Here is a 13,833-nt window from a genome sequence, read left to right on the forward strand (position 1 = left end):
TTTGTCGCAGTAACTGCCACTCCTCAAGCGATGACAACACGTGAAATTGAAGAAGCCTCATCAAAGGACAAAGAGTTCGTGGAATTGCGTCAGCACATTAAAGATGGAAACTGGAAAGGTGATCAGCACAAGCAGTACATACCAGTATGTGGCGAACTGTGTGTTATTGGCAAGTTAATTCTTCGAGGTACCAGGATTGTCATTCCGAGCAAGTTGAGACCTCGAGTACTGAGCCTTGCCCATGAAGGACATCCAGGAATTGTCAGTATGAAGCAGAGATTGCGATCAAAAGTATGGTGGCCTGGGATTGACAAGGAAGCCGAGAAGTTTTGCAGAACCGGTCATGGCTGTCAGCTTGTAAGCAGTCCGGCAAACCCAGAGCCAATCAAGTCAACCCCATTACCAAGTAGCCCATGGCAAGATTTGGCCATAGACCTATTAGGCCCATTAACATCAGGAGAATCTGTCTTAGTCATCGTTGATTACTTCAGCAGGTATTATGAAGTGGACGTCATGCGTTCGACAACATCAGAGAAAGTCATAGAGTGTTCGGAGAAAATCTTCACCACACATGGACTACCTCAATCACTTCGAAGCGACAATGGTCCACAGTTCAGATCAGAAGTGTTTGAGCGCTATTTGAAGGATAACGACATAGAACACAGGAAGACCACACCATTGTGGCCACAAGCGAATGGCGAGGTGGAAAGAGAAAACAAGTCCCTCCTCAAGAGAATGAAAATAGCTCAAGCTGAGGGAAAAGAATGGAAGAAGGAAGTTAGCAAGTATTTGGTAGGTCAACCCCTCATACTACCACAGGTGTGAGTCCAGCAGAACTCTTGTTTGGCAGAAAGATGCGTACTAAACTACCTGAATTGAGCGAGGAGAGTACGGAGAGTGAGATGCGAGACCGAGATGGCGAAATGAAAGCCAAAGCTAAACACTATGCAGACAAGAAGAGGAATTCCCAGGAGTCAGACCTAGCTCCAGGTGACAAAGTCTTAGTGAAACAAGACCGCAAAAACAAGTTGTCAACATCATTTGCTCCTGAGCCTTATGATGTTGTAACCAAAACTGGGAACAGTGTTGTCGTTGAATCACCAGAAGGCGTTCAACTTATGCGAAACACAACCCATGTAAAGAAGTACGAGGAAGCATCACAGAATCCGGAGGAAACAGCTCCATTGCTTGATGTTGCTGATCTTGTAGAACCGGAAGCAGAACGAGAAGAACTGAGCAGCCCGGTTATGACGAGACCAACAAGGGCCAAGAAACTGCCGGAAAGATTTAAAGACTTTGTTATGACCTGAGCGTCATTGTTAAGGACTCTGTTTTGACTTGAATGCTATTGTTAGAAACTTTGTTATGACTTGATGTCATTATTGACTGTTACGGTTCAAAAGAGGAGAATTAATAAATTTCATGGCCAGCCGTTTTGTGAGTTTAAGTCGTACTAGGTTTTTAGTTGACTTTCAATTGTGTTGACATTTCCTTAAGATCATAGTGGTTATACCGAAAAAGGAAGGGATGTAGTGTTTGTAAGGTACATTTCGGTGCATCATACATAACCTACTTAAGCGCGCAATGTAAGTTGGGAAGTTGATTATTAAAGCAGCATGGCGGACTTCTAGATTTGATTCGTGTGTCGTATCCGTTCATTGCAATAATCCAGTTCCATCGGTTGTGGAACGTGACATAACTGCCCCAAAATTTTATTGCATGTTTCTACAGGTGAGACATTGCTCTTTAAGTGGAGGGTAGTTTTGGGATCTCAAGTGATGTACTTTTGGCGATATTTTCCTTTAAATTTCGCCTTTTTTATGGCGTTTCATGAGTAGTCCGAAAGGGAAGAAATTTAAAATTCTGTAAAAAAATCAGGTGATGATCAAATTGCCAAAACAGCCTCTCAATGTAACAAGAAACACTTGCTTGTCTCGAATAAAGGATTTTTACCCGGATTTATATCGTTTTCTTTGTGTGGCAAATTGTTAAAATGTGCCCTAAAATGGCCGCTGAAAGCCCTCTCAGAGGGGCAAAACCAAGATGGTGGCCCCAGCGCTAAAATACGAATCGAATTGAACTTGATATTAAGTGTAAATTCTGCGAGAAACGTAAACTCGGAAAAAATCCGAGTCCCACATGGGATTTGAACCCACGACCCTCCATGATCTAGTCGGATGCTCTAACCACTGAGCTACTGGAGACTCTATGGTGAGCAAGGGTCAAATTGTGGGTTTCGACTGGAACCGCATCGCGCGGCTACACAGCCACGCACTGGCTCATACGAACTCACTAACAGCATCACGCTGTCACATTAAGGCGTATCGAGATGCGTCCAACCAACCTCCCAAGTGAGTATACTGAAAGTTATATTTTTTTGAACCACTTATCTAGACCATTCATCTGAGGAAGTTTGAGGAATTTGATTTTTTCTGGTCCAAATGGCCTAGTTGAAATTTACAGAGGGCGCTTCTTAATTTACTAGACTCTTACACGCGGGTTTTTACTGTAACATAACAGACAAAATGCATCCGAACGGAACTTGAAACTCTCCAGAACTCTGTATATAATAAATATTGCGATAGCTAGGTCTCTTGTCCATTGATATCCAAGTAGTGTGGCTTACTGCACCCATTGTCTGCGTTCCGAATGTGTTTCTTTATCACTGCTTTGCATTTCAACATCTTTCATTGAGCTACTCCTTTTGTTAATCCTTTCATTTACTCTTTAAGACTTTCCATGCTCAGAGAAATGTTAAAAAAGAATGAAGCTGCAAAAGTAGTCAGAACAATATGGAGTTAACCATAAACTTCACGTTAACGTTTTAGTAAAGGGCCTGTTGTCGTCTTCGTTCAAATTCTCAAAATGTCCGTTCAATTTCTCGCTAGACCGCCCCGCAAGTAGTCTCCTCCGCAGCCGCTTTTTTGGGATGTCACGTAACGCTCCCCCGAAAGAAACTTCTTCTTCTTGAGGGAGCGTTGTGTGACATCCCAAAAAACGGCTGCGGAGGAGACTACCCCGCAAGGAAGTATAGGTATCTCGCAAGGCCCAGGTCCCTATATTACGGCCCAGGCCTTAACAAAATAATTCTAACAGGGTCAGCCAAAAGCGCGCGAAATGTAGCATACGTTTGGTGGGCCACCCTGTTGTAATTACGATGTTGCAATATGTTAGATTGTGCAACAAGGCGGCCAGTTCTCAGGAACATGCTGTGCGTTCCAGTACTGTGATAAGTTTCCGGGGGGGGGCATCTTGTATGAAAAGATTGGAGATGCTCGTCGGAAAATTTAAATTAAATCTCTAAAGGAAACAAATCTGGGCGGGTCTAGAGCTTTATTTCATCCCTTAAAGATATCACTTAAAACGGAATAGGCTCGATTACCAGCCGCTGTTCAGGAAAGGAGCCCACGCTACTATATCGAACTGGAGAGACAAGCGGAAATCGAGTTTAAAAACGGAAATAAGAGCTTGTTTTATTTATCATTTCGTCTAGTGCAGCCTAAAAGATTCTCTCATAGCTAACAACAGTGGCGTTTTGTCATGAACAGCTTAAGTGATACCAGAATCCCTGGTTTTTACCTCTAAGCGATTGCATCACCGACCTTTTCATATGGGAGTCCCCGCGAGGATAAGTTGCGGTTGCATTGAATGTTGCGTGCGTTAACTCTTCAGTGGAGACAATAACGCAAAGGAAGGAATCCATTTATTTTTGTGAACTCGGCTGAACTTCCATATTGTTTTCGAAGATGTTCTTTTTTCTCTCTCTTTTTTTATTCTCCTTTCATCAATTGTAGACATCGCATTGCGACTTGCTGGTTCCAATCTGCCCTACGCCGGCCGTGTAGAGGTCCGTTATGCGGGAGTCTGGGGTGTAATATGTCCCCGTCACATGAATGGCACTGTGTTTAAGGTAATTTGTCGCCAACTGGGCTTTACTGACGTGTTGGGTGATGAAAGAGTGTACCGCAGACTCCAGCATCCATACAGAAATTTACGACTCTATGGGGAAGGAAATGGACCAGTTTGGCTAAACAGAGTTCGCTGCCATGGCAACGAAAGCAGTCTTTCTCAATGCCAAATTGACAATCCAGGAGAAAGGTTGTGGTGCAATCACGATGAGGCGTTGGAATTGATGTGCAGACCAAGGAATTTTACTCCACGTGAGTTATGTTGCTAACTTTTCCGAGTAAAAGGAGCTCAGTGACAATATTATGAGTTATTTTGGCCAAATACAAAGTTACCTTGAAATTGAAGGAAATCTGAAAATAGTAGCTATACTAAGATAGAAAAACACCAAATAGAAAGTAACAACCCACAATAGAACAAGGATGGTTAAGCTGATGGAGAAACAAAATAAAAACTGAGTTATAAAAGGACTGAAGTCGTGAACTACAACATTAGCCTATACCAGGCGTTCAGTTAGTTGGGGCGCAGCGCAAAAAAACAAAACAAAACAAAACAAAAACAAGAACAAAAACAGAAAAACAAAAAACAACAAAGGCCGCGCTTCTTCTGTATTTTTTTCGTCTGCTGTTTTTCGCACTGAGCCTCAACTAACTGAACGCCTGGAAGAGGCTCCTACGACATGGACAAGATGCACTGTAAGAAAGACCAAGAGACGATCAATCGGTACATGATAAACGGGTCTAAATTTTGCGTCCAAGCAACAAATCCCTACACGAGATTTAGAAATATCTCAGGGCGCATTCTTTTGGAATGATCTGGATCAGGATCAATGATCGAAAATCACTCGGATCATGGTGCATCAAAGGAACCGATGAATCAATTCGGAGCAAGGATTCATCGGTTCCTTTAATGCGCCATGATTCGCGTGATCTCGGATCATTGATACTGATCAGGATTAACCCAAAGGAATGCACCCTTAATGGTGTGTTTTTGTTTAATCAGCATACCCTATCCGCTTGGCTGGATCGTCTGTGTCACACGCTGGTCTGGTTGAAGTTTTCTACAATGGCAGCTGGGGCACTGTGTGCAGTGGAGTTCGAGATTGGGATTTCTCTACTCCAAACGCACTTGTCGTGTGTAGACAGCTTGGATTCGGTCCAGCTATCAGGTCAGTCTTGGGGGCTTTAGGAGAGGATTGGAGACTAAAAGACTGGGCATTATAACAGCTAACTCCATTGTAGTAAGGAGGTTGAAAGAGAAATGAAGGGAAGTTGAATGGGAGAGCGTGAGGGAGGCAACCGAACTGACCTCACGGACGAGGAGGGGGAGGGGGCGGGAAGGATGGTGGGAAGGGTACGTGGCTAACTGACCAACTTACTGAATGGCTGACTGGCCGACTGGCTGACCGACTGACTGACTGTCTGACTGATTGACTGACTGACCGACTGACTGACTGACTGACTGACCACTGACTGACTGAATGAATAAATGACTGACTGATTGATTGACTGACTGACTGACTGACTGACTGATCACTGACGGAATGAATGAATAAATGACTGATTGATTGATTGACTGACTGACTGACTGACTGACTGATTGACTGACTGACTGATTGATTGACTGACAAACTGACTGACTATTGATGGATTGACAGACGGACTGACTGACTGACTGACTGATCGACTTATCACTGACTGAACAACTGACTGATTGACTGACTGATGGACTGATTGCTTGACTGACTGACTGACCGATTGATTGAATGACTGACTGACTGCCTGATTCTCTGACTGATTGACTGACAGACTGTCTGACGGAATGACTGAATGAATCACTGTCACCCATTTTATTTGCGCTTTGGAACCCGTTTACATAGACCCAGTCCATACCAGTCTTTACGCAACTACGCCGTGCAGACTCTAGTGCTCTATATCTTCTCTTTCAAGAATGGCAATACTGTTAAATTTTGTTCCTGATTAAACAGTAGACGTTTCTACTACATGATATATATAGTTATGAGGTTTAACACGCTTTCATATTCCACATTTGACAAAAGTTCTGTTTTAGATCGTCTACTAGCTGGCTAGCCCCAGAGTTTTCCAACTGTCCGTCAAGAGAACACGCCACAGGGGCTGTCTGGCTGACAGATGTCCAGTGCCGGGGAAATGAAAGTTCCATTGACCAGTGTCCCCATTCAGAGTGGGGTGTGGCAAAGGGTGGTTGTGACCGCCACACCTTCGACGCATGCCTGGTGTGCGATAACCCACAGTATCATAAATCTGGTAAGATTGATTTCCTTTAGATTAATTATAGTTTCTATGCCTCCTTTTACATACATGGGGTGATGATTGATAAATGGGAGACTTTGTGAGAAGGCGGGCTAGTGTCATTCTTTGCGAGAAAAAGTCATTTCACCTTTTTATATTGCCAGACCGAGACCTATGTGCTTTAAATGCGAGTTCGAGATATCCAGACTCTAAGACGTTCAGACGTCATTTCTAAAAACAACAGACAAATGGGGACTTCGAGACTTTCTTAGCCTTGCAAAATCGAGACTCTGAGATAGCTCTGTGAAAAATTAAAGCCAACTAACGTGTAATGTAAAGTGTATTTACCAGTATGCAGTATAATTAATAAATCATTCCATCGAGCAGCTACCGAAAGGTTTTGAAAACGAAGTTATTCTCTTCAGAAATTGCTGTGAAACTAAGTGGTTCTGAAGCACCTTACGCCGGCCGCGTTAAAGTACGCTACCAAGGGGTCTGGGGTACACTATGTAGCAATGACTGGAAACCGGAAACCGCTGAAGTGTTGTGCCGTCAGCTCGGATATGATGACGTTGAGCTGGACTTCACTTTGTACAACGAAGACGAGTACCTTCCAATGGAAGTGTATAACGTGGTCCTGGGCCCAGTGTGGTTTAACAGTGACGGATGCAGTGGCCACGAAAAAACTTTGTCCGAGTGTAATCTCCGACAGGAAATGTTTTGTAGCAACGACAATGTGGAACTAATCTGCAAAGTTGAAAATGTTTCTGTTAATGGTGAGCGGTTTTGATTTGTCGAGTAACTCTATTGACAGGAGAGCATAAAGCAGGAGGGGGCGTCGTTTACAATCCCAGTGAATCAACTCTATCGATTATTAATCATTGCCACAGCCCCTAGTGTACCACGAAAAGGTTCTCTGCCAGTGACTTGCTTTCTGACTGAAGTTTTGGGTGCGGAATTTTTCGATATATAAGTAGTGGGGTCTGGGAATTGTCTAACAAAAAAGATAAGCGCCAGTTTCCCCTGGAATGAGGTACTGTAACGGAGAAGCGCTTCTCTCAGTTAGATGCAATAAATTTATTTGTCGTACCTCCCAACTCGAACACGTTTTTTAATTGGAGGGGAATCTGTCCCGTGTCGTGGGTCAAAATTCATTAACCCCCTATGGAAACAAGAAAGTAACAACTTGAACTTTCGACTCGCACTTGATCAGGTCGTACACATTGAAACCACGGCAAATTTGTTTTGCCAGTTTAAGTCAAACAAATAATTTTCTCGCAGTTTGTTCTAGTTGTGAGTTGGGAGGTATAACAAAACACTTCACTGGTTTCGTTGAGGGAAAAATTGAGGTCGAGGGGAAACAAAACTCATCGTTTCCCTTAGGCCATGCAGTCATTAGGTGCTTAGTGACGCACTGAGAAAGAAGACATAGACCAAAAATGGAGCAGGTGCACAAAATGAAAGCTGGAGGAGGGGAAGGAGGGGACGGCCTTGGTTTCTTATCGTGATGCTGTCATTCTATTGCTGTACGTGCTATCAAGTAGGAGCAACCATAGGAGGCACTTTTTTGTTTTTTGTTACAAATACTTTTTTTTAGGTATTTATTTACTGTGATTTACTGTAGAGTTTGCAGTGCGACTCCATGGTGGGAACCTTTCCAACGAGGGCCGGGTGGAGGTTTTCTATGGTGGCCTTTGGGGCACAATCAGCGCCAAGAAATGGGACCTAGCAGACGCCCTGGTACTCTGTCGTCAGCTTGGTTTCACGAAAGCTCATGGAACTTACAATAAAAGACCCAATGACAAACGTGTTATTTGGTTTACTGATTTTGAATGCCAAGGAAGTGAGGCAACATTGGGACAATGCAAGCACAATCTACTGGCCAGGGCCTTCTTGTCTGACGACGAACCTTTAGACGTTTTTGCACGTTGCGGAGAAGACACGGAAAGCAAAACAGGTTTATCTATCGTTCATAATTTGTATTTCATTTCTTAATGTGAAATTCATGTGAGCCAAAGTCATGCGTTACCCATTGCTAAGTCGTATTATTACCCCCTCAGGTCCGACAGTAACAAGCTTAAGAATCAACATCCCAAGGGCCTCCCCCACAGCAACACCTAAACCTCCGGCTGCCAGTTCAGAGATAGGGTCGACAACAACATTTTCAGCTGCCACGACGTCTTCAACAGAACTCCAACCTTCTCAGACTTTCACCACTCAAGGACCCTCGTCTACCTCGGCCCCAAGTACAGCCGGCCCTCCAGATAAGTGCCCCAACACAATGTGCCAGAATGGTGGTTCTTGTGAGCGGCTGAAAACAACGTGGAAATGTTCCTGCTTTGAGAACTTTGCGGGTGAATATTGTGAAGTTTATGTTGGTAAGTAAAGAGTTGTCTCTCTCCTTTAGAAAGATAATGATGCTAATGATAGCTAGCATGATGCTCTGCTGGCTTTAACAGCACGTTTGATTGCACAGCAATTTCTTGCAACCTCTGATCCCGTGCATACGTACCACCTCTTCCTTCTCGACACAAGGTCAGCCAAAATGATACTTTATACACTTCTTAGGTGTTTTTACCAATGACATGTCTTTTGTGATTCTACTATTCTATTGCAGTCTTGGTTTTTTATTGTGTTTCTGTTAAATTCGTGGGCAGAGAGTAAACCCCACGGTGAAGTAATAAGGTCTCAGCCGTTCTTACACGAGAATACATGTGCGCATGTGCTACCCATTCCAGGCCATCAGAGCACGAAAGATCGATTCCACTTTAGCTTTGCTTCTTTAAATGAATATTTTTTCTTTAGATAAACATGTTAAAACGCACGTTTTAACTTGTATCCATATCAGATGAATATATCGGGCACTGAAAACTTGATTTAGACGTCAAGAAACATTCAAAATTGTCCGCCTTTAAGGCCGGAGTAAACATGAATTTAAGTGAAATTTTAGGAAGTTTAAAGAGGGATTAAAAGGAAAGAAAGGGGTTTGGAACACCACCAGACAGTTAATTGCCCCCAAAAGGGCTCCCCGGGTTGGTGGGCAACTGTTTGGTGTTCGTCTACCAATTTCTAACTTCAAATTCTAATTTTAAAACAGCATCAAATCTTCAAAATTTCATATTTCCATAAATTTTACTAATCCTTTGAGAAAAACTATTTATCCCCAAATATACCCAAAAATCACCAAAAAATTTACAAAACAGCTCTAAACGTAGCTACGTAAAATGAGCGGAGAGATTTTTCACTGCTTGAAACGTGAACGAGATATTTGCATTCAAACCATAATACCCAGCAAAAATACGGCCTTTATGTTAACCCCCGCCTTAATAAGAACCATTCCTTTGAAAACGACGAAAACATTTGTATTTATATATGAGAGTGCCACGTTCTCTGCTTTACGTACCGCTGATTAAAAAAAATCGGGTCTTAAGCCTCGACACGAAATGGCAAGCCGAAGCTGCGCCTCCGTGATTATGAGATACCGAAAATACGTATGGTTTGTAAATCATTGCGAAGGTTTTCGGGGAGGGGAGATATCTTATCTGGGCGAGAAAAAATTACACCGGGCGAGTGGATTTTCAGAGTCACTCGCCCGAATGGCGAGTGTTGTCATAATTCAGTTTCTAACACTGTCCTTTATATTTTTATTTATATCATAGGTTCCAATGCGGTTTCTATCGTCTTAAAAATGAATTTCGATCAAGTAAGTGACATGTTTTTAGTTCTGTCAAACTAACATTATTCTCCAATCTCTAGATAGGCAAGAAATCCTCGAAAAAAATTAACTAGTAACTGAGATTCCAACACCCCCAGTCAGACTCTCCAGAAACACTTGTAGCATATTTTCAACCTCGTTTCCAAAAGTCCTCGGAACCAGGCTGGCATCTTGTTGTTAAGCAAAGAAACCACGTCCACGTTTGTAACGAGCGAATTCTAGCATGAAAATTTTCTGAGATTAATCTTGATATAATTGTCAAAAAGTTAGTTCTTTCTTTCATGTTGTTTCGTATAACTTAAAACTATTATTTTTTGGCAGTGGAATCCTATGGAGTTTAAAAAGATTCTTGCTGAGATCCTAACAAGCCACTGTAGTTTGAACCCATGTCTTGACGACGAAAAGCAGTAAGTAGAAATGATGAATCTGTAATTAGAGTCTTGATTCTACCCCATGCACATCTAGACTTAATCACATTCAAACACTATTTAGTAAGACCTTCATAGTGATTTAAGGACGGTTAGTTAACCATTGCGACAAGCTTTCCCAAATGTTCGATGATGAAACAGAAATATCAATGTAGGCCTTGGAAAAATATATGGTTCAAGTGAATAATTGAAAAGTTTAAAACGCGCTAGTTTGAAAACAGGTACATTTGGCCGAAGACAATGGCCAGCGGTGTTCAAATTGGCAGTAAAAATACCACGTGTGGCCATCTGATGACGTAGCTAATTGTAGTCAAGACGACTTCAATGTCTTTCTCTTCCTTATCTACCACATCTGCTAACATCCTGGTTATTTGGAGATTCACAGATAGCATTCTCTAACTGCAGAATCGCGATACACGTTGGGTCCTTCCCTTTCCTTCCTCATCTTTGAAGGCGACCTAAACAAATGTCTTCATTTTCTCTTTATTTTCCAGGAACACGAAAAGAAAAAGCCAAAAAAAGTCTCTCAGTTTCCAACCCGATGACATCATTATTCTGCAAGATTACCCCAAATCATGGGAGGGAACGAGTCTGTTAAATGTCAGACTAGTTGTTAAGACCCCGGACGAAAGCGAAAATGACGTTATTCCTCATGATATTTTGAGTGCGTTAATGGTGAACGTGGCGCCGGAAATCCATCGACGAATGGGACATGGCGTCGTTTTTATCGAGCGGGTGGAAGTCGGGTCGCGCCAGGCTTCCTCGGCCCCACCCGAAGCGTTCGGTGGCAACTCAGATGAACCTAACTCGGGGACGTCACACAAGTACGCCCTGATAGTCCTCGGTGTTGTTCTTGGAGTTGTATGTCTGGTCGCCATTATCATCATCGTCTTCTATCGTCGGAAAAAGAAACGGTGAGTAAAAGCGGTGGTACACTGCTCCCCTGCGGTACTCCACCCGGCCCGCCTCCCAAACCCTTACCATTTAAACCCAGGGATTTTCCCTACTCCGGTTCAGACCTGCCTTATGACTACATTGCAAAAACCAAATCCTATTTGAGACTTAAGTGGCTAAAATCGATACCCTCTTTCTGACTAAAAAGTCTAATGAACCAAACGCAATGGGTCCGCACATACCTATCTGGCCTATACGAGGGAGTACCCCTCCAGGGCACTGGTTCACTGTGGCAGAGGAACGGCATTGGTGGGTAAGAGTTTGGAGAAGATGGCACGGGGTAGGATGAAAAACAGTAAAACCCGCGTGTAAGAACCTACATGTTTTAAAATCTGGCAAAATAGTTTCTTCTAGTTTGGGGTACTTATTGACAATTTAAGCAAGTATGTTATTGTTACCTTCTTAATTTCTAGGAAGGAGATATAATTGTTGATAACCAGAAAAATAAATTAGCTTGGGTTTGGCCTGTATTGTGGTAAGCCTAACACAACTGATTACAGAATGTATGTGTCATGTTGCCTCTCTAACAAGAGTTCATAATTTAACTGTAACCCACGTATAAAAACCTGCTTGATGTTACTTGGCTAAACAGGTTATTATATCTTTGGTTTTTAAAATGGAAAATTCATGCCATCAGCTTCTTAAACCACTAGGTTCTTACATGCATGTTTTTACTGTAACTGAAGGAAGTGAAAACCAAATGTTAGTTTGTCTTTCTTTTGCAACTAATGTAATAAAATATCTTCCTTTTAGGGAGAAGACGTCATTAAGGGAGAACAGATTGGACGACAAACCCGCGGAAAGTATTCGACTGATGGCTATTTAAATGGCCACGATGTGTCACTCCTTAGTCATAATTTATGCTTTTCATTTTGGTATCAAACGTTTTTCAAGTAACAGAACGCTCGCTGAAATCACTTTCCTGATTATCTCAACGTATAATACAACGAGTCACAGATTCGCTAGGACTCACGATAACGACCCCTCCCCCTCCCCCCACGAAAATGAGACATGTAAAAAGTGAAATAGTTTCATCATCAGGTTGCAAAGGATGCTTGCTTATTAATAAAATCGATAGAAAAATTCATTGAGTAGGAGTTATCTTATCAAGTTTATTTTCTTTTCTCTTCTTGGTACGCTTCGGCGGCATACTAGGCGAATTTGGTCATGTTTTAGCGAGACGTAGTTGAGCCAAAATACCCATGGCAAGACCAAACGAGCTTGATATATATGCCACCGAAGCGAACCAAAAAGGTGTGATTAGGTATTTACTGTACCCAAATTCGGTCAAGTGAGCATGATATCGTAGCCATACCTGGTCAGTGACTTGATATCGCAGGATATCAGGACGGTAGACACGGCTTCTGATTGGCTAATTGCGAATTTGGGCTCGGTAATGCAGTCAAGATGACTTCGAAACGTCGTAGTTCACTTTCGCTTCTATTGGTAATCAGCTGTACTTCCAAATTGATGTCTCCTTATCAGATGACCGAGTGGTAAGAGTGCCCGTCAACCAGATCACCAACCATGCATGGCCTGGTTAAAAAGTTTAAATAATTAATGTTACAAGCAGAGGCTTCGCTGTATATGCATCGCGCGGAATTCGATCAAAGAACGGGTGGCGCGAACTAAAGAATGGCGGCAAATCCAAGTTCTGTTAGCCTCTATCGATCAAATTCGCGGACCGTCGCTCGATCCGAGCCAAATTTGATTCGCCGTGTCGAGCGAATGGTTTCATAAACCACGAGAGGTCATCGAAAGTGATTTCTTTCCGTTTTTCAAGGCTGACATCGCAGAAGTTTATATTTTTGATTTGTGTGATACAAATGGCGGGTTGGTTCGTGGATCCATCGTGGTCATCATGGTTTCAAACTTTGAGAAAGAAAGACACAGTTATTGTTGCTACTCTGTTCGGAATAGTTTAAAGCGTTACAAAGAAAGATCCTGGATGCCAATAAAATACAGAATTTCAAGCGATCGAAGCTCGAGATACTTTTCGGCGAAGCAAGCAACAGGCGAAAATACGTCTGCGCTGCAGCCAAACTGATACGCGGCTCTTTGTGATACGCTCTTGAGCAAAATTGCCAAACAGAAAAAATGGTTAACACTTGGAAAAATGGGTCACACTTGGAAAAATGGGTTACACTAGAAAAATGGGTCACACTTGGAAAAATGGGTTACACTGGAAAAAATGGGTCACACTTGGAAAAATGGGTCACATTTGGAATAATGGGTCACACTTGGAAAAATGGGTCACACTGAGAAAAAGGATCACGCTTGTAAAAATAGGTCAAACTTGGAAAATGGGTCACACTTAAAAAAATGGGTAAAATTTTTTTAAGTGGGTCAAACTGGGAAAAAAGGGTCACACCTGGAAAAATGTAGTCTCCTCCGCAGCCGTTATTAGAGTCGTCACGCAACGCTTCTCCACCACTAGTGGGGGAGAAGCGTTGCGTGACGACCCTAAAAACGGCTGCGGAGGAGACTAGGAAAAATGGGTCACAGTTAGAAGAGTGGGTCACACTGGGATAAAAGGGTCACACTTAGGAAAAAGTATCAC

At 42.6% G+C, this 13,833-nt stretch overlaps 2 protein-coding genes across 2 annotated transcripts in view; one reads left to right on the forward strand and one right to left on the reverse strand.

The window, feature by feature from the left end:
• Positions 1–13,372, forward strand: part of LOC145484574 (scavenger receptor cysteine-rich domain superfamily protein-like) — a 29,064-nt gene extending 15,692 nt beyond the window's left edge. Inside the window, exons 9-18 of the mRNA XM_081463160.1 lie at positions 3,795–4,160; positions 4,909–5,074; positions 5,977–6,191; positions 6,602–6,952; positions 7,801–8,133; positions 8,237–8,554; positions 9,836–9,879; positions 10,213–10,298; positions 10,814–11,233; positions 12,027–13,372. Of these exons, the coding sequence (XP_081319286.1) occupies positions 3,795–4,160; positions 4,909–5,074; positions 5,977–6,191; positions 6,602–6,952; positions 7,801–8,133; positions 8,237–8,554; positions 9,836–9,879; positions 10,213–10,298; positions 10,814–11,233; positions 12,027–12,099 (2,372 nt within the window). The 3' untranslated portion in view covers positions 12,100–13,372. The remainder of the gene's footprint in view (positions 1–3,794; positions 4,161–4,908; positions 5,075–5,976; positions 6,192–6,601; positions 6,953–7,800; positions 8,134–8,236; positions 8,555–9,835; positions 9,880–10,212; positions 10,299–10,813; positions 11,234–12,026) is intronic.
• Positions 1–13,833, reverse strand: part of LOC145484618 (uncharacterized) — a 407,604-nt gene that overhangs the window by 46,454 nt on the left and 347,317 nt on the right. The window lies entirely within an intron of this gene.

The sequence above is a fragment of the Orbicella franksi genome, chromosome 4, assembly GCF_964199315.1.
Source record: "Orbicella franksi chromosome 4, jaOrbFran1.1, whole genome shotgun sequence".
Lineage (NCBI taxonomy): Eukaryota > Metazoa > Cnidaria > Anthozoa > Scleractinia > Merulinidae > Orbicella > Orbicella franksi.